At 30.8% G+C, this 21,243-nt stretch overlaps 1 protein-coding gene across 1 annotated transcript in view; it reads left to right on the top strand.

Annotated features, from left to right (window-relative positions):
• Positions 1-21,243, top strand: part of LOC134712879 (CD109 antigen-like) — a 58,299-nt gene that overhangs the window by 32,952 nt on the left and 4,104 nt on the right. Inside the window, exons 19-32 of the mRNA XM_063574865.1 lie at positions 1,928-2,045; positions 2,417-2,530; positions 5,139-5,228; positions 5,978-6,115; positions 6,533-6,671; positions 7,322-7,498; positions 8,207-8,288; positions 14,457-14,613; positions 15,370-15,459; positions 15,940-16,117; positions 16,576-16,796; positions 17,555-17,710; positions 18,639-18,701; positions 19,338-19,447. Of these exons, the coding sequence (XP_063430935.1) occupies positions 1,928-2,045; positions 2,417-2,530; positions 5,139-5,228; positions 5,978-6,115; positions 6,533-6,671; positions 7,322-7,498; positions 8,207-8,288; positions 14,457-14,613; positions 15,370-15,459; positions 15,940-16,117; positions 16,576-16,796; positions 17,555-17,710; positions 18,639-18,701; positions 19,338-19,447 (1,833 nt within the window). The remainder of the gene's footprint in view (positions 1-1,927; positions 2,046-2,416; positions 2,531-5,138; positions 5,229-5,977; positions 6,116-6,532; positions 6,672-7,321; positions 7,499-8,206; positions 8,289-14,456; positions 14,614-15,369; positions 15,460-15,939; positions 16,118-16,575; positions 16,797-17,554; positions 17,711-18,638; positions 18,702-19,337; positions 19,448-21,243) is intronic.

The raw sequence follows: 21,243 nt of genomic DNA, 5'->3' as shown, positions 1-21,243 counted from the left end.
GACAGTTCTTGTCCATTCGTTTTTGATGCGTTTTGTTTTTTGATTTTGCCATGTGATTATGGACTTTCCAAATTGATTTTCCTCTGAGTTCAGTATTTTTGTGATTTTACTTTATACTACTGTTGCCTTTATTAATCTACTTCTTTAATGATTATAACACACTAATGACTGCTGTCTTCCCCCTTCCTCTTCTTTTTTTATTAACATTTGTACTTATTATATTTGTTAGCTTTGTTCACACATTGCTGCTAATTCAATGGCATTTTATGCCACTGTCATATAAGTGAGAGGTTTATCTTGGTTAAATTCAACATTTTTTCTAAAAACATAATAATGCCTGTATCAAGTCAAGAATTGACAGTTGTTATCCATTCGTTTAATAATTGATGAGCTTTTTATTTGATTTCGCTATTGGATTGAAGAACTTGTTACTTTTGAGTCTAATTTTGGTAATATCCATTTGACGTGGCTTGATATTATACATCTCGTCATTGTGTTATAGTATTATGGTAAATTACCCGGTATTGTGTTCGTCTCTTTCGTTTTTGTTAATGAGCTTTGTTTATTTACCTTTTTGTTTTTCTTGATTTTGTTTTTATGTTATATTTGTTATTCTCATTGGATTTTGTCTATTGCTTAGTCCGTTTCTCTGTGTGTTACATTTAAATGTTGTGTCGTTGTTCTCCTCTTGTATTTAATGCGTTTCCCTCAGTTTAGGTTTGTACCCCGATTTTGTTTTTTGTCCATGTATTTTTGAGTTTTGAACAGCGGTATACTACTGTTGCCTTTATTAATCTACTTCTTTAATGATTATAACACACTAATGACTGCTGTCTTCCCCCTTCCTCTTCTTTTTTTATTAACATTTGTACCTATTATATTTGTTAGCTTTGTTCACACATTGCTGCTAATTCAATGGCATTTTATGCCACTGTCATATAAGTGAGAGGTTTATCTTGGTTAAATTCAAAATTTTTTCTAAAAACATAATAATGCCTGTATCAAGTCAAGAAATGACAGTTGTTATCCATTCGTTTAATAATTGATGAGCTTTTATTTGATTTCGCTATTGGATTGAGGATTTAAAAGTAAAAAAATAAAATCATTCTGTAACATTTTCAACAAAATATTTTGAATAATCTTATTCAACCATTAAATCGCAGACAACATAACAGAAACATCGGTGAGTAGTAGGACATACAAAAAAAAATCATCTGTTTCACCTATTATCGTTTCGTTTCGAAAGGTAAGATTAATTAAAATATCATATTTGATCATGTCTTAGTTATGAAGGTGATTTGGTTAGATTATGATTTCTCATGCATTATGAATTAGCAAAAGAGGAGAAGCGCACATTTTTTGAATGTCGTAACATTGGGAATATTAACAAATCAAGAAATAATCAGCTCATACCGCAAAGTTAGTTATAGAAGTCAGGAAGCTGATGTACAGTAGTTGTCGTATGTTTATCTAATTTATACGTGTTTCTCTTTTCTCGTTTTTTTATATAGATTAGACCGTTGGTTACCCCTTTTTTATGGTTTTTCACTAGTAATTTTGGGGTCCTTTATAGCTTGTTGTTCGATGTGAACCAAGTTCCCGTGCCGAAGGCCGTACATTGATATATAATGGTTTACTTTTTTAAATGGTTATTTGGATGGATAGTTGTCTCATTGGCACTCACACCACATCTTCCTATATTTGTTTTCCCGTTCAAAATATTCTCATTTTACGAAATATATTTGTTTATAATGCTGACTATATGTGGATAGTTGCCTTATTGTAACCATGAAACATCTCCTTATGTTTATGTACGTGCCTAAAGTTTTTATGTTGTTACATTTCCAAAGTTTAGATTAATTATAATGCGGCTATACTGTTGAATCTATTCAATTATACCTAATTAATAAACATAATTTCATTTCAGTTCGGATGGAACTGCAACAATAAGAACAACAGCTCCGGATACTATTACAGAATGGATTGCATCAGCATTTGCTGTTAATCCAAACACCGGTCTCGGAGTTGCTGCAAATACTGCAAATGTAATTAATATATTTTATAAGTTTACATCTAAATTGAATTATATTTTATTAAACAAAGGTATGTTTATAAGTCGGTTATTCGTCTGGGTGTTATGAAGATCCTGATTAAATTTTGCACCATTCAAATTCAAATTCAATTACATTTGTATTTTTTGTAAAAGAGAAAATTACATATAGAGAAATATGAAAACTGAAATTGTAAAAGAAAAATTTGCAGTATTTATCATTTTATATTACGTGATCATGTAATTTTGTAGCAGCACACTAATTTTATATTATGCAAAACAAATTGTAGAGAATTTATCATTTTATCCATTCAAGAGCACTTATAACACACATACCAATAGGAAAGTTAATACAATATATTTCAGTTAACAACTTTCCAAAGGTTTTTCATGCGCTTTGAACTTCCGTATTCTGCCATACGAGGGGAGGTTATTATAGTTCAAGCCACAGTATTCAATTACTTAGACCAAGATCAACAGGTACAAGTTTAATTATTTAAATATTAAATGTATAAGTTGATGTAAAAGTATATTGATTTTAAAGGTTCTCTCATAATTTAGATGAGACTATTTTTTTTAATAACATAAACACACTTGTTCATTACTCTTATCTGTATGGATAACTAACATTTCTAAGGTTTCTATAACCTTGCCCCAAGTGGAGCTAAAGAAAATCAGTACAATAACGGGTGTTACACGGACACTTGTTTATGGAGTTACACGGACGCTTTTAAAGAAAAGAGTCACTTGTACCTTAACTGAGTTCATATGCAATTTATCGTCTACCTTGTAACCCAATTATTATTTCAACTGATCTGGCGGAGCTAACGTTTTAAAATGTACAATGACAGTCTATTCGAAGATGTGTGTGATCAGAATGATTGCCGTTATAATTATCATTGATTTGTGATCATCTATCAGTGTCTCCAAACGAATTTACTATGACCATAAATGGACACTTTATTGATGAGTTTATCCAAAAACAACTATCAGTAGATGGACTGGTCAATGATGAGCGAACCGTTTTAACTCCGCCCAGTTAATTGAAATAAATCAAATGATACATTGTTTTATAAATATGATTCATATGAAAAGTGTTTATTAATACTAAAAAGGCTTATTATTTCAAATAGTGCTGAAAATGAATGGATGGAAATATGTCTTAATGGTAATAATACCACATATTTCAATATCTAGAGAACGTTTTGATTGCTTGTCCCTCAAAAATTCACCGCAATACTCCCTTCCCAAATCATTATTCAAGGAATAACAGTACAGTTGTCACCGTCAATTGAAGATTTGACGGTCGCAAACAACTGTTTTGCTGATTCTAATGGATAACAAAAAGAAATTGTACGTGAGAGCTTGAAAATGTATAATTTTGAAATAAAATAATTTCTGCGAAACATTATGAATGATTTTGGTGCCAAGACTTAACTTAATGTCATACAAATGAAAACTTATATTGCATTACCTCTGCGATTCAAATTTGGATAAAGTCATATAATAACATCTTATTATTAGGTTTTAAGATTTTTTTGTACCCCTATTTGTGACATTTTGTTCACGCAAAATTGTCAATATAATTGAAACTGATGCGATTGTGGTACAAATGAGAAGTTTAGGATTAGAAAACCAGGTTCAATCTACCATTTTCTACATTGGAAAATGCCTGTACGAAGTCAGGAATATGAAGTTGTTGTCCATTCTTTTGATGTGTTTAATCCTTTGATTTTGTCATTTTATAAGTTCTTTCCGTTTTGACTTTTCCTCGGAGCTCAGTATTTTTGTAATTTTACTTTTTAGTAATCAAACATATATTTATTCTATCAATTTGAAATAGTTGGTCACTCCTTGGTTATGACATGTAAGCATGTAACCTATGGATTTGAGGGTAACTTTTTTAACAATAAAAAAAATTATTACATAAATAATTGCATTAGATTTTTCAATCTACTCCTTTACCATTGATATGTTTCAAAGCATTGCACTACCAGGTATGCAAATATTTTGTGTTCAGAGTTAAAATTATTCAATCGTATTTAGTGCTAATTGTATAACTGTATACCTGGTGTCGTCTAGAATGAGAGACATGGAGAAACAAGAATGTGTCCATAGAACACGGATGCCCCACTCGCACTATCATTTTACATGTTCACTCGACCGTGAAATTGGGGTCAATATTTTAATTTGGCATTAAAATTAGAAAGATCATATCATAGTTAACATGTGTACTAAGTTTCAAGTTGATTGGACTTCAACTTCATCAGAAACTACCTTGACCAAAAACTTTAACCTGAGCTTCACACTATCTTTTTCTTTGTTCAGTGGACCATGTAATTGGGGTCAATACTTTAATTTGACATTAAAATTAGAAAGATCATATCATAAGGAACATGTGTACTAAGTTTCAAATTAATTGGACTTCAACTTCATCAAAAACTACCTCGACTAAAATGTTTAACCTGAAGCGGTACGAACGAACGGACGAACGAACGGACGGATGAACGGAGGCACAGACCAGAAAACATAATGCCCCTCTACTATCGTAGGTGGGGCATGGAAAGCCAGTTAGAAAGAAGATGTCATTTAACGTTATACATAATCTAAGTTTTGAACTACATCCCATTGTCAGATAAATTGAGGAGTAGTCCTAGCTTGAGTACAAATTACTAAAATTTCATTTCTTATCATATTTTTATTTTGAATTAGGGATTATCTACGTAACATATCATTTTCTTTACCAAGTACTCTTTTTTTCTTTTATTCATACACTCGAAAGTGAAAAAGTAAAAATACTGAACTCCGAGGGAAATTAAAAACGGAAGGTCCATAATCAAATGGCAAAATCAAAAGCCAATACACATGAACAACAACTGCAACTCCAAAGAAACGTTTACCTTTGTGGTCATATCCAAGTGTCTTCAAAATATGTTGTTTTATTTACAAATACGAATCAGCTACGGCTCAAAGTTTAAATCAAGCAAAACACGTATCACTAAAATTCCTTGCTTGAAGATTCTTACGCTATATAAACTTTTAGGTTAGTTATATATCCATGGAAACTGAACATGTGGTTTATTTCCAGGTTTCTGTAAAGCTTGCTAACAATGTTAACTTTACCTTTGTTGATGCTAACGGAAACGACTTCAATCCAGGCCCAGACGGGTGGACAAAGGTAGCTGTATAATGATTTTATAGTGTAGTATCAATGAATAGGTATACTAATTATTATCATGTACAAACATATAAAAACACTCAAGTTTGAGTGTTCTATTATAGAGTACTGCACTTTTGTAGAGTAGACTCTATTTGAATAAGGCGTTGTTGTCCACAGTAGGTGACCTATATTTGTTAACATATATGTCATTGTGTATGTCATGTAAAAGAAGTATACAATATTTTTTGTTATATTTGTAATAGTAGAGTTTTTTATATTCATTTTTCAAAAGCATTAGATGTTGTTTATTTTTATTTAATGTCGTTCCTTATAAACTCCCATATATATAACATGCATATTGAGAGAAATTTAATTACACGTTTGCTTAATAGCCCAACATTTTTGTTTTTTGTAAGAATCAAAATGACTGAACCCGAAAGATCAGCTAGAAGAACAATATTATACAACTCACATTAAAGACACAAAGCACCAATTTAAGAGTGTTTGCAGTTCTCAAGAACATCATCCTTAAAACTATATGTTAAATGCCATTTTTGATTTTGCTCATGTACAGCCAAAATGCCAAATCTGGTTGTCTATGATTGATTTGGTATGAGTTTTAAGAATTTGGTTACGAAATCCCTAGCTTAAACTGTACTAGTTATAGACAAGTTATAGGCACCTAAATCTTAAACGTCCCTTCAGACACTGGCATAAAGAATAATTTCCTTCAAACTTACCAATAAAACTTACTCGTTTTTAAACAGTCTGTGTTAGTGAAGGAAGACAGTGTGGCGTCTGTATATTTTCCTCTCAAACCAACAGCTCTTGGTAAAATACTTTTGGACGGAACTGCAAGATCTACTATTGGAGCCGACGCTGTACAGCGTGAATTCCTAATAGAGGTAATTTAATTACTCACAGAATTATGGATACTTGTAATTAAAGACGGGTGTGCATCATATTATTATTTTTCATCTTTATTCTTTGATTTGTTTTTTTACGTCTGTTACGAAGCCTTAAGATATGAAAAAAATGTTTGAACAGTTTACTTGAACAGAAGAATAAAACTATGCCATCAGTCGACAAATTTGTTTCATTTGAAATTTATTTCTATTTCTATTTTTATATTTAAATAGAATATGATGATGTACTTTCAGTCAATGAACATTTGGAATTTATTTTTGAATTGACTGCAGTTTTTTCTCTTCAAATCTGATAGTGAACTCCTTTTCGTGTAGCAAAAAATCGGTCACAACCCCAGTAAATTGAGTTAATTTAAACTAAGCCTAAAATTAGATATATGTTATTGAAAATTGTAGGCCGAAGGTATCAAACAAAACTACAACGTTCCATTACTTATTGACCTCCGACAAGGGGGAAGGGTTCGTGAGACCATTTCTTTGTCTTTCCCGCCAAATCTTGTTGAAGATTCAGAATTTATCAAAATTCAAGTTATTGGTGAGTATTGACTTTAATTATATTGAACAACATGTTTTTATTTAAACACCAGTATCTTAATTCCATAACAATCATAGTTTCAAAAACAGATTTCGGGTTTTCTTAACAAGTCATGCTTTAATGCAATAAAAAGTAACAAAAAAAACCTACTGGCATACGACTAAGTGAGGCAAAAAAAATGAAAAAAGTTTCATTGCAGTTATAATGTACTTAATACACAATAAAACTTAAAAAAATAACTAACGAAAGATACAAAATTAGTTAGAAGAAGAAATTTCAGAATAAACCAGCAGAAATATTGTGTTACTTGAACAATTACAGTAAGAAATTGCCTACAAAAAAGTATAATTACAAAAAAAATGACCTCCGAGGAAAATTCACGTCCCTAATTAAATGGAAACATCAAAAGCTCAAACATATTAAACGAATGAATAACAACTGTCATATTCCTACCATGGTAACAGTTTTGTCACAAGAATAAAACGAATCAGAAATCAACTTTCCTAAAATAATTGAACACGATTACACCGTTCACTTGATACAACATAATTTCGAATGTTTATTTTATTATTTTATTTTCTGGTATTACAATCTGTGAATCAATTCTCTAAACGTGTAACATATTTTTACGTGTAACATATTTTTCACAGGTGACCTATTAGGGGCAACACTAGCCGGCCTGGAGGATCTCCTTCAGATTTCATACGGCTGTGGAGAACAGAACATGATCAGATTCGCTCCAAATGTTTACGTCAGCTCTTACCTGAAAACAACAAACAGACTTACAAATGATGTACGAAATAGAGTAGAGAGCATTTTAGAGGGAGGTAATACAAATAAGTCGATAGACCTAAAATATCAAACTTACAAGCTTATCAGACTTAATGGGACAAAATAACTGCACGTCTGATTTACGACTTATTTTTAAAATGATATGTCATTCATTCATAATGGTGTGAATAATTTACGCCTTCTGCCTCTGTTTAATAAGCCACTCCACGTTAAATGCATTCATAATTAGTTAAAACGTATGTTACATTAGTGCTTTAATGTAGAGCGATAACCTATGGTTCTTTGTATTAATGAGTTATCAATATAAAAATGAATTTTGAATAAAAATTCATCGAAATAAACGAATGTTCAAGATATATATGCTTCATCAAAAAGCAAGTGTCTGCATGTTCCATAAGTCAAAACTTTCTTTCAAAAATAATAAACGTTATATTTTCTTCTTCTCTTAAATTCATAAATCAATTTTATTTTACAGTGCCATTTTATCCCCTTCCTGCTATTTAAGACATAACACATCAAGAAATAAATTTGCAAGTAATACATTGTCCGCACTATGGACTATATTCGTGGACAACGAAAAGGACAACGAAAATCAAAGGACGATAACTGTGTACTCAGATCAATAACTTATCAATGTTATGCAAATTTGTATTAGCTGTTAGCTATTAACAAGATGTACTTAGATGTAGCTAAGCATATCTCTAAAAATGCATTAACGTTATCATAATTGTTCTCTTCAATAGGTTATCAAAGAGAACTGTCCTATGTTCATGATGATGGATCTTTCAGCGCTTTTGGAAACAACGATAAAAGTGGAACTACCTGGTAAGGTTTATCCTATATTATGCCTGCTTATATAATGAAATCTCTGAAGCCATCGTATATTATTAATCTAATAAGAATAAGTGCAGAAACACAAAACAACAAATACAAAATAATAAAGGCAACAACAATGACAGGTGATGATGTGAGTGATGACGATTAATATATATGTATACATAAATATGATGTAAATACGAACCCTGATTGACACACTGAGGGGACAAAATAACTTTCAAGTTAAATGTATGTAACTATCCTTACATGGGTTTGTTTTGCCATAAAAAACCCCGGACGTCAAACCATACGTCGATCTGTTCGTCCGTCTGTTCGTTAAACAATCGTTTTGTCACACCTTTTGTCAGAACTACTAACTACTATCAGAATGACTTTATTATACTGTTGTCAACGGTTAACCAGTTAACCGGTTAATCGGTCGAACGACCGAATACCGAATACCAAAAACGCTAACCGGTTAACCGGACTTTTTTCAACTTCGATAGATTTGATAAAAAATTGTGTTGAAAATCAAATCATTAAATAGTTATGTTTTATTTATAAATTGTCGTCGTGGTAATTAGTTTGACAGATCAAGTGTCCAGTATATTGGTTGCTATTGTCCAGACTTAACTAATCGATCAGATCGGTAATCGAACACTAATCGATCATATTTGATCAGTAATCGATTGATGACATGAAGTCATCGATCAGTAATCGATCAAACTCTCTCGGGAGTTTGATCGATTAGATTACTGATCGATTTAAGACTGATTACTGATGGATTAGTGATCGATTAGATTACTGATCGAGTTAAGACTGATTACTGATGGATTAGTGATTGCATGATTAATGACAGATTAGTGATTTAATTATTATTGGGAAAACAATGCTATTCCAGAAATAAGCCACCCCCTTACGGAAGACATCAGTTGTGAAATAAAAATTCCATGGAAATATTTTCACCATTGCCAAAATTTTCTGGAATTCCAGGATTTACTCAGTAATACATGTTTATACAATATGCAGTTGTAACCAAGAGAAGGGTATCTAAAAGCTTAGTCCTAACCTATTACTGATTAAAAACTACATTTTTGTAGGTTTACCCGTGTATATTGATATAACGGGGCTTTCTCTTGTGTTTTTTGTGTGTTGGCACTACTTGTCATTATCCGGGAACGAGAACAGCATCTTGTCCGTTAATATAGGGAACTAGCTATACATGTAGTATATATATATCACCACAAAGTCACAGAGTTAATGTTCACATGTTTAATCGTATTTATAAAAGTACATGTATATATAATATATATTTGATGTTTCACATATAAAACTTCCAATATAAAACGTTACTAAATTCCACTCTTAAAACAATGTGTTACTTCAAGCTAATATAACTGACCAAATCTATAAAGTTTCTCACAAGGTCGTACTATAAATATGTTCTTAATTTATGTGAGGCATTGATTAATGTCTTAGATTATTTGGATAAACTATTGCAGTTCAACTGTGCAACTAAAGTATCGTATAAAGTGTCACATTAAACAAGATGAAAGATCATTAAACTGATAAAGAACTGACCATCAAATCTTAGATGGAATTGATTACGCCATATTTGTACAATAACTATGAGGTCTTGAAAGGCTATTGTATTTTTTCTTTTACGCCTTTCAATGACGGAAGGTTTAAAGCAAAATCTAAAATAGCCTTCAAAGATGTCATAATTATTTGGACTACCGTTTATATAATTATATATGATGTACAACATTATTTCCATGAGAATTTGGATCCAGCATGTACCCAACCGTTCCCATATCACATTTTTACTTATCAAAAATGTAAATCTGTCATGAAAGCATATAAATGTTTTTTTTTATGAAAATAAGATAAAATTAAAGTATAATACATGTATCTAACAGATGAAAGATACATTGCCATTTCTTCTAAACACATCAGAATTTCTTTTCAGGATACATTTGTAGTAATGTAATGGTTCATTATTATATATTGTTAATGTTAAATAGGTTAAAATGTCAAAATAATAGGATCAAAAGCACAAACAGCAAATAAATAGCTTGTAAGATTGCATGTGAAAATTGATTTAGAGATAATTGATTTGACCACACTGATGGAAACATTAACAAACATCACAAGATTCTGACATCTAATTAATTTCAGACACTTGTGAAATAAACAGGCAGGTTAAAAACTTCACCTCCATCTAAATTTCAAGATTTTTTTCATGAAATATGTAATAGAGCTCAAAATAGTGACCATGGTGACCAGCTCATCCCTACCACTCAATTTATTCAACAACACTACCTGCTAAAGTTTACTCAGAAATGCAATAATCATTCCATAAAATTTCTAGACCTTGAAATACTCAAAGACAAACACATGAAAAAACTGGTGTTACAGAAAAATTCCAACATCTCCATAAAAACCCAAACCAACCCAATTCTATATTACAGGCAAAGGTATTCATTTACATAAAAACACAAACCTGAAAGAAAACTCTTTATTGAAAGACTATTTTATTAACTGAAATTGGTAAAACAAATTCTATCAAATTCCTTGACAGAAAAGATAAAATTAAGAAAAAGGAAAAACTTTAAAATAGATGTTAAGTATCATTTATTACATATTATCATCTTCAAGCAGAATAACTTCAAAAAGTATTCAGGAAATACTGGCATCTTATTAAAACAGATTATTCAATTGGTGCTACATTGTGTATCATATCCCATTAAAACCTATCCAGAGGATTCAAAAGAAATAGAACATTGGTGAATTAATGAAATGACCTATAAAATAGTTTGTATGAAGGTCACAATTCCTTCAAAACATTTCACTGTGCAGAACTAATTAATGACCATCATCAAGTAAACCTCACATATAAACTGATATTCTTATAAGACAAAATTCTACCAGGAAACACTTAATTCAACATTTATTAAAATAGGTTGAAATAGTTAGAAAATCAAAAAAAAAAAAAATCTAAATTCAAATTAACAAATTTTTCAAAATTATAAAAAAATCAATGAACTAAAACAGTTATAAAAAAAATGACAAACAGAAGGGGTGGTCTCTGCTAAAAGTTTCTCTTTAATCAACATATTTTCAGAAAAAAACTCTAAGCTTGCTACACAATATCAATGAAAGGCCAGAACAATGATTTGTAGTTGCACTATGCAACTACAAATCAAAGGTGAATATAACGGCCTTACTTATATAAAAAAACAAATATGTAACACATACACAAACGACAATCACTGAATTACAGGCTCCTGACTTGTGACAGACACACGCAGCAGGCACATAATCAATTCTTTTTAAAAACATGTTTAATTTCTTATTTATAATCATTTTACTTTATATCTTTAGTTATATATGCTTTCATGTGAAAATAAAACACTAACTACAAATACTCCACTATTGCCTTGTATTAAGACTATTTTAAAATTTTAGAAAAAAGGGGGGATCTTCTGTATGTAAATTCAAAAGTCAATAGACAGTTTTCCACTGACTCCTGACTGATAACAATCTCTTTATTTTTAACAGTATTTTGCAATACATAGTAGAGTAATAGTCCACAGCTGGTCATTTCTGGTCAGTCTTCTACAATATTGTGGTAATTAGACAATATCCTGCTGTGAAGACAAACAAGTGTGTTTGAATAAATGATGTATCAATTTTCTGTTAATTGGTAAATTTTCTGGCTATTTAGTTGTGACCTAAAATCTGGCATTTGTAAATAATGTTTGAGGACAAAACCTAAATCTCATCTAAAGTTTCAAATTGCACAATTTATTTGTGTTGATTAATCCTTATTTATGAAAAATACAGATTTAAATATATATAACTTGGTTTAAATTTTCATCTTTAACATCACAAGTGTCTGAAGCTGATATTATATGTCAAAATTAATTTTCATGTGTTAACAAAGGTCATTTACTTAGGCAGCAACCGTTTGATTTTCGGGGGGGGGGGGGGGGGGGATATGTTGATTATAGAGAAACTTTCAGCAGAGACCACCCCTTCTGTTGGTCATTTTTTTTATTTTTGGAAAAAAAAGTTTGTTTTCAGTTTTTGTAGAAAAAAATAATTTGTTTTTGATTCTGAGAAAAAAAAAATTGTCCAGAAAAAAAACCCATAGCCCCCCCCCCTAGAAAATCAAATGGTTGCTGCCTTAAAAGGCATCAAATATTTATCAAACCATGGAAGCATATATATACTACTATAATCAAGTCAAATGTTATTGTTTAAATCTATTTTTTCACTCTTTTGGTCTTTTGGAAAATGTAGTTGTGCTGTATTTAGACCCCTCTACAACCAAATTTGTTACATGCACACATATAATAATTAGGTTTTTATATCAATAATTATGACATCTTGGATGGCTATTTTAAATTTTGCTTTGATGCCGTCCGTAAATGAAAGGCGTAAAAGAAAAAATACAATAGCCTTTCAAGACCTCATAGTTATTGTACTAATATACACAGGTAAACCTACAAAAATGTAGTTTTTAATCAGTAATATGTTAGGACTAAGCTTTTAGATACCCTTCTCTTGGTTACAACTGCATATTGTATAAACATGTATTACTGAGTAAATCCTAGAATTCCAGAAAATTTTGGCAATGGTGAAAATATTTTCATGGAATTTTTGTTTCACAACTGATGTCTTCCATAAGGGGGTGGCTTATTTCTTGAATAGCACTGTTTTCCCAATAATAATAAAATCACTAATCTGTCTTTAATCAATCACTAATCCATCAGTAATCGATCTTAAATCGATCAGTATTCTAATCGATCTCTCATCGATCAAACTCCTGAGAGAGTTTGATCGATTACTGATCGATGACTTCTTGTCATCAATCGATTACTGATCAAATATGATCGATTAGTGTTCGATTACCGATCTGATTGATTAGTTAAGTCTGGTATTGTTAATCCTAAAAACATAAAATTAATTAGAGTTCGGGGCAGCATCTTTAAGAAACATAATTAGTAAATATGTTTTTTTTTAACAGTAACTTTAAATCAGTAATGAGATTTAATTTTACCAATTACTTCATTATTTCGTTTTCGAATACTTTTTTTCTCATAAAACTGCAATTACATAGTTATAGAGAACAAACATAAATATAACTATAAGGTACAATTTTTACAAGCATGTGTGAACAATACAATGAAATGAACTTGGAGGACTGACTTTCACATTTATAATTTTGATAAATTTACATATTTATTTTAATATTACAATATTACACGAATTAAACAGTTGACCAAACTTATAGATATTAGGGTTAGATTAGCAGTTTGTAGGCAAACATTTCTTTCTTTCAAACATAAAATATAATTATCTTATATTGTGTAAACCTACATTTAAATGTGCAACCTCCGTAGTGCAAGGGTTAGTCTTACTTTAAATTAGAAAATTGTGAAATGCAAACCAATGTGAATGTACTCAATGTATACGTGAAAGTATGAGTAACATGCTAAAGGAAAAACTTCAATTCTAAAAGCGTATTTATGACTTGGATGAAAGGTTGTCAAATTAACACGCATACCACATCTTATATCTATGTATAGGGTTCTATTGATAAGGTTTTCAAACACCAACTTGAATTACCGGTTAACCGGTTAATCGGTCGAACGATTATCCGAGTAACCGGTTAGGCAAAAGTGTACGATTTGACAACACTACTTTATTATAAGTCAGCAGTTAAATAGTGTATAGTCGTTGCTTGTGTGCTCTTTTCGTATCTATCAGACACATTATTCCTGCTTTACACTTCATTAAAAGACGAGTGGGGTATGTTACATAGGGAAAAAGTGTAATTGTAGTCAGAATTGGAACTGTCAATTGTTTCACCCAATACTGACTTCTTTGCAGGGAGCAGTAAAACCCAATTAGGTTTGACATGATCTGGAATTAAAACACTTACTAATCTTATTCAAGGCTAGCACGCTTATACGAGACAAACGAGGAGAGTATAAACGAAGCTGTAAGACAAAACAAAAATGTAAACCAGTTGCAAGAAAAAAAAAAGAATGTATGGAAAAGAAAAAAGTAGTTTTCTGGTGAAGATTTTATGGACGGCAATAATATCTTCTTTTTTATAATAATATTTTAAATCTGTTTAAACATAAAAACAAACTTTCAATTTCATAGGTTGACTGCTTTTGTGATCAAATCGTTTTCACAAGCTGTAAGTTTTACCTATATTGATATCAATGTCATAACAAAGGCTGTTCAATGGATAATTAAGCAACAAGAAACATCCGGGGCCTTTAACGAACCAGGAATTGTTCTTCACAAGGAAATGCAGGTACAATATAATCTGTTGCTACCATTTATATTTATAACTTTCAGTTCTAATTTTTCATTGTCATGGGTTATAACCGATACGCTTTTATTGGTTCACTTTATACCAGGAGCTCCAAAGCCAAAATATTTGAAAGCAAAAAACTGACATAAGAACTGAAAAAGTTGCAAAGGTGTACGACTAAAAAGGAGCCAAATCATATTAAGGTTATTTTCGCTTGATTAGGGGAAACCTGGGTTTCTTATATTTGTCTATAAACGGATTGGTTTAGAAAGTTTTTTTATTATTAATTTCAGTACCGACGTTCTGACTACTGATTCGATGATAGCAAACGAGAAACAAATCAAAACAAAAGGCTTTAAAGTTGATTCGTCCGAAACGCTTTATCGAATTTACTTTCATCCGAAACTTCGTTTCTATTTTATTTGCACAAAAAAATTATATGTCAAAAAAATTGTTTTTACTATTATTATTTTATCTTAAATTTTCTAATACACATGCAAGATTGGATTTGCATGATAATTACTCAATTGAATCAGCTATATACATTTGCCGTTATCTACAAAGCTATTTGTTTTTCTAAACATAGAGCTTTTGTGTTTTATAACTTTCATCATCGTTGTTTCAAAAGTAAGGGACAAAATAGCAGCCTTGTTATACCATCTAGAAATTCTTATAATATTGTCATTCATTTACATGGTATGGCATCACATTTAATTGTAAGTTACACAGTTAACACTGATTTCCCCTGTTTTTCAGGGAGGATCAGTGTCTAGTAAAAGAAGTCTGACTGCATTTGTCCTCATAGCACTTCTTGAAGCACGAGATATTAATCTAGTAGCCAAGGAGGTAAGTAAAACATAAGATAGGTATTGTGATGTGATGTAACTGTCCTGTTTTAACTAGTTTTACACTACATGCATCGATCGGGGGGATTTTAAAATTTAAATTTAAATATTTTTTTCTCTGACTGCCTGTTATTGATATACTGATGAATTGACCGATGTTTTTCATTTCTATTAGTATAAACAAGCATTCAAATGGTCAGACAGCAAACCTCAACAAAAACAAAATTCAAGTCCAAATAAAGTCCAAACAAAATGTTTATAATGAATGATTGGGAGATGGTATGATTGCCAATGAGACAACTATCCACCGGAGTACAAATAAAATCGATGTAAGGAATAGGTTATAGTATATATAAAGCTTAGAGTAAAGAAGCTTATTAATTGTTTAACTTTGTTAATGTGAATGCAGTATGCCTGTTTTTAAAATTAAGATAAAGAAGAACACATTACCAACAAATAATGAATATATATCTTGTTCCAGGTACAGAAGAGTGTAACCGATTCTATAAATAAAGCAGTTACATTTGTGGCAAACGGTGCACCTGCATCCATTGCTAATATTTATGAACTTGCTATATCATTCTATGCATTATCTCTGGCGAAACATTCGATAGCAAGTGCAATTTTGGCAGAACTTGAGAAACAGGCAAAGGTCAATGGTATGTATTGCATTTATTAATTTGTTTTGCTGTTGTCAGAAATAACATCTGCCGATTCGAAGATGTAACCAGTCTTAAACTGGAACAACTGAAATATCATTGATACGATTATCTTTTAAAAATGAATTGTTTATTGAATATTTAATCATAAGAAGTTGGTTTTCTACCTTACGATATTGTAAAGTAATTCGTATTTGACCCAACTTATTTGTTAATTGTTTTCAATTAGCGCTGTTTGATATCGATTTGGATTTAGCCATTTGACTGTTATATTTCGTGCAAAGCAGAATGAAAATAAATCTGTGCAGGTTTCTATGAAGATATAAAAGTTGTTTTTATTCAAATTATGCTAGAAGTTAAAAAATAAAAACAACTGAAACAACCTTATTTTCTCAGAATAAAAGAATGATAATTTGATATGATATTATTTAAAAAACAACATTGTTTAAACCATAAAGGCGGTGAAAAATATTGGACTTTACCTGAAACCGAAGCTGACAAACTGCAACCTTGGAAAACCTGGAGACCACCCCAAACTAAAGTTAGAGCTATAGATGTCGAAATGACCTCTTATATACTGTTAGGATACAATCTGAAGGACGATACAGACAACGGCATTCGAATAATGAAATGGTTAGGTAGACAAAGAAACCCACGAGGGGGGTTCATTTCTACACAGGTATGATACATTTACTATATGAACTACGTATTTAGTTTTATAAAATAATGACATGCAGTATGCTTACCAATGAGACGACTATCAATTAAATTTCGTGATCGGGCATAGTATTCAATGTTAAAACCCGACCATAGATTGATTGATACATTTGGATTGTTTTCTCTTTGACACATTCCCCATTTTCATTCTCAATTGTTGTTGAGTTTATAAAGTTTTTATTTGTAGGGAAGCCGACGTGCTCGATCAAAACCATTGCCATTTGTTGAGAAAACCTACAATTAAAGTCCGTTAAATTGCTATCAATTGCGTGTTTCGTCTTCAAAAGACTCATCAGTGACGCTCGAATCCCAAAATGTTAAAAAGGCCAAATAAAGAGCACTACGAAATTGAAAAGTATTGAGGACCAAATTTCAGGTTTTGCCAAAAACAGCTAAGGTTATTTTTCCTGATGTACGGAAGCCTGTTATCAAGGTTAATTACACATTCAATATTCAATTACTTTTGTATTTCTTTTACTAAAAGTTTACCTTTAACTGTAGGCGATTTTAATATATGTTTACTTTTATTGATCAACATAACTTCGGCAAATAAAAGCTGTTGGCTGAAACCCTTAATTTACATTAAATTCTTAAAAGAACTGTTATTGAAATTCTTCCTCATAGTTCTAAATGAAAATACAACCATGGAAAAGCAACATTATTTATTCGAAATGCATAATATTTCTATGAACTAGTAAACTATAATTATTACTTATTTAGGACACAGTTATAGCAATTCAAGCACTGTCAGGGTTGGGAGAAAAGATTTACGTGCCTAATTTTCAAATGAGTGTAAATACTGTTGGTGACACGTGGACTCAAGGAAAAACATTTGATGTAAACAACAGGAATGCTCTGGTGCTACAAATAGAAGATGTAAGTTAAACAAAACAACAGGGTTGCCCTGATAATATACTGTCGCCGACAGTTGAAATGTGGCGCGATGTTTTTGGTGGTAGGTTTTTAATCTTACAACCACATTCTTTTGAAAATGAAATTTTTCAATAAGCGGAATTAAAATTCTTACGTAGAAACCAGTACGGTCCTAACTTTTGTTTTTGCACTGTATGATTCTGACTTTGCATCACCCAAGATTATTTTTTATTGTAAAACCGCCATTTTGGCTTTTTATCATTACATTCGTTATTCTCCGTAGTATCCTTGTCATTGACGTGTCCGTTTTACTCGTAATTAAAAAAGAAGAGGAAAAGATCCAACTGATCAGAGAAAAATATACTGCACGTGGAACTTTATGGCACTCATGTCAGATTCCACCATTCAAAATAATTTGTGAATGTGTGAAGGTCAGGATTATACAGTGCAAGCACATGAGAAAGTATGAGAGTGGTTGATTTTTGGAAAGATATATTTGATTTTTCCTTGGTTATAAAACAACACATAGATTTAATTGTTTTATTTTTCAAAAAGTATGAATTTTCATTCCAAAAGATATATAAATATTTATCGCTATTTTTTTCATTTTCCCTTTTGATTTTTTTTGGTAATATTTTTCGTATCATGCTACTCGCTTGAGATGCAAAATTATCGCTAGAAAATTAGCAGACACTTGGCGTTGCTAACGACATTTACATGAAATTGGCAACGTCGTCATATGTTAAATAGCGATAAATAGACTATCAGCGATCATTTCAACTCTATAGCGGTTCTCGCATGAGTCGACAACCGCCTTGTTATGAATTAGCAAATCATTGAATTCATCAGTATTAATATGTTTCAATATAAACCATTATTACGTAATACATATATTTGATACTTTAGTAATGTATTTGTTTATGTCATTAAGATTCCAAATACAGTACGAAGTGTATCGGTGAATGCTAATGGAAAAGGACTGTGTCTTATGGAGGTAATACAACATCTTATTACATAAAAACATCTAGAATATTGCATACATGATCTGACTTAACATTGCTTTAATTGATCTGACTTATCATTGCATACATGATCTGACTTAACATTGCTTAATTGACCTGAATTAACATTTCTTAAATTATCTGACTTTACATTTCTTAATTGATCTGACTTAACATTGCTTTTATAATGATCTGACTTAACATTTCTTAATTAATCTGACTTAACATTGCTTTAATTGACCTGAATTAACATTTCTTAATTGATCTGACTTAACATTGCTTAATTGACCTGACTGAACATTGCTTAATTGACCTGACTTAACATTGCTTAATTCATCTGACTTGACATTGCTTAATTCATCTGACTATACATTGCTTTAATGATCTAATTACCATTTCTTAATTGATCTGACTTAACATTGCTTAATTGATCTGACTTAACAGTTCTTAAATGATTTGAGTAACATTGGTTCTATCAAGATATCTTTGAAATTATTATCTAAAACCATGATAATCTGTGAAATATTTAAAATAGTGCATGTCAAATAACAAAATTTTTAAGTAAGGTCTTAAGAAAGAAATATCACTGGAGAATAAATAATGAATTTACTCATATATATCACCTCTAGGTTGCAGTTTATTTCAATGTTAACAACGACTTACGAGAGCCAGCATTTGCTCTAACAACAACAGTACTCAATGACTCAACTAAAGGATTCAGACTCAGAGTTTGCTTCAAGTAAGTAAATGCAAAATGATTCAGATAAATAAATATAAGCCTGCTCCAAGTAAATAAATACAAGCCTGCTCTAAGTTAATAAAAACTAGCCGCTTCAACATACTCAAAACGAGATTGGACTGGATTTTCTTTCGTGTATATTGGTTAGCTATCTAGCTTAGTTGATCGCCACGGGATACAAGGGTCAGTACAGAAACATCAAGGTAATAATGTCTAAATATAAGAAGTGGTATATATGTTACAGTAGATAGGTGAAATTAGGAATTACATGTAATTACTAAAATTTAGGAATTACAGGTAATTCCCGGTGCGCTTAGTTAATACAAGTAATTCCTGAAACGGCCCAGTTATTACCAGTAATTACTAATTTTAAAATGAGTTTTTACACCTATTTACTGACTGCTAAAACAATGTTGTGTTATGGTCAGATGATCAAAAGATATGGTAATACTTACTAGAAGATCAGTTAGTACTCTTAAAATATTGAATGGTTGATTTGTATTCAAAATATCTTGAATAAATATAGACTTTCAAATATTTGGTTAAATCAGGGTAACTTTAGTTTGAATCCAAAATGGTTAAAGTTGAGCATTATACAGATAATGTTTGACCAACTTCAGCAGACATGGAAATCAGATATGGAAAATTCTCCCAAAGCATTATGTTTTAACTTTTTTCAAAAAATCTTTGAGTTTGAAGAATATTTAGACTTATTACCTTATAAAGATCAGATAACGTTGTGAAGGTTAGGAACTAGAATGAACCGTTATGTGCATTAATATTAGCTTCGAGATATTTTTTTTTGTTAAATCATTTATAAAAATGATATAGTGAAATTATAATTCACTGTTAGTAGCCAATCTAGTTCTATTTTGTTAAATTAGCTGAGAAACAAGGTTAATGAGTTGTGCACTTGCGAGTGAATATTTGGACCTCATTGAATATGATTGTATTCATGTGACCTTCAATTCAACACCTAGCTGAAGATTGGTTATCGATGTATTAAGCTATTAAAATTGTAAGGGTTTTGCAGAACAAATAGTCTCGCCTACTTTTGCTGTTAATCGCAGGCTCAACAAAATTAAGGAAAAAATATTAAAATTTTCCTCTAGATACTATCTTTTGACTAGTACTATAAGAAGCTTCTGTCAAAATTGGGTAAAAATCCAGGATAGTTTATAAAATCTAATGTTTTAAAAACTTTAACTGCAGAGTGTATGTTATGATAACTGGGGGAAAAAAACTAGTCTATTTATCATGTTTATAAGTAATATAGGGAAAAAAGGATTTTTTTTACAATCTTTACTTTCGGATATTATCTTATGATCATAAACATTAAGCTTCTGTCCAAGTTTGATAGAAATCCAAGATATTTGGAGAAAGTTATTTTAAAGTTTTAAACCACAGTGCATGATTGAGATTTTAGTTTAACAAAATTATGAAAATCAATTTTGAATTGATATCATTGTCTTGCATGCATATATTTACTGAGTTTAAAGACCTATAAAACAACCATTTTCCAGTTTCAATTCACAAACACTAAAGAGTATGCACTTTTGATGTGCCTTCTATTCCTACATCCCCAAGTAAGCTCCCTTAAAATCCATACCTCTTTACTTTTTTATTTGGTATCTTGAGTTATGTTTTTTTTCAATTTTAAAACAAAAACATCAAGTTAGTAAATAGCTGTAAAAATGACAAAAAAAATCAGTAATTACCAGTAATCACTGAAACAACTAGTAAATACATGTAATTACTAAATTGGCTAGTAATTACAGGTATTTACTGAAATGTTT

The sequence above is a fragment of the Mytilus trossulus genome, chromosome 3, assembly GCF_036588685.1.
Source record: "Mytilus trossulus isolate FHL-02 chromosome 3, PNRI_Mtr1.1.1.hap1, whole genome shotgun sequence".
NCBI classification, from domain to species: Eukaryota; Metazoa; Mollusca; class Bivalvia; order Mytilida; family Mytilidae; genus Mytilus; species Mytilus trossulus.
The sequence above is the reverse complement of the archived record's forward strand: the minus strand, read 5'-3'. Positions and strand labels throughout refer to the sequence as shown.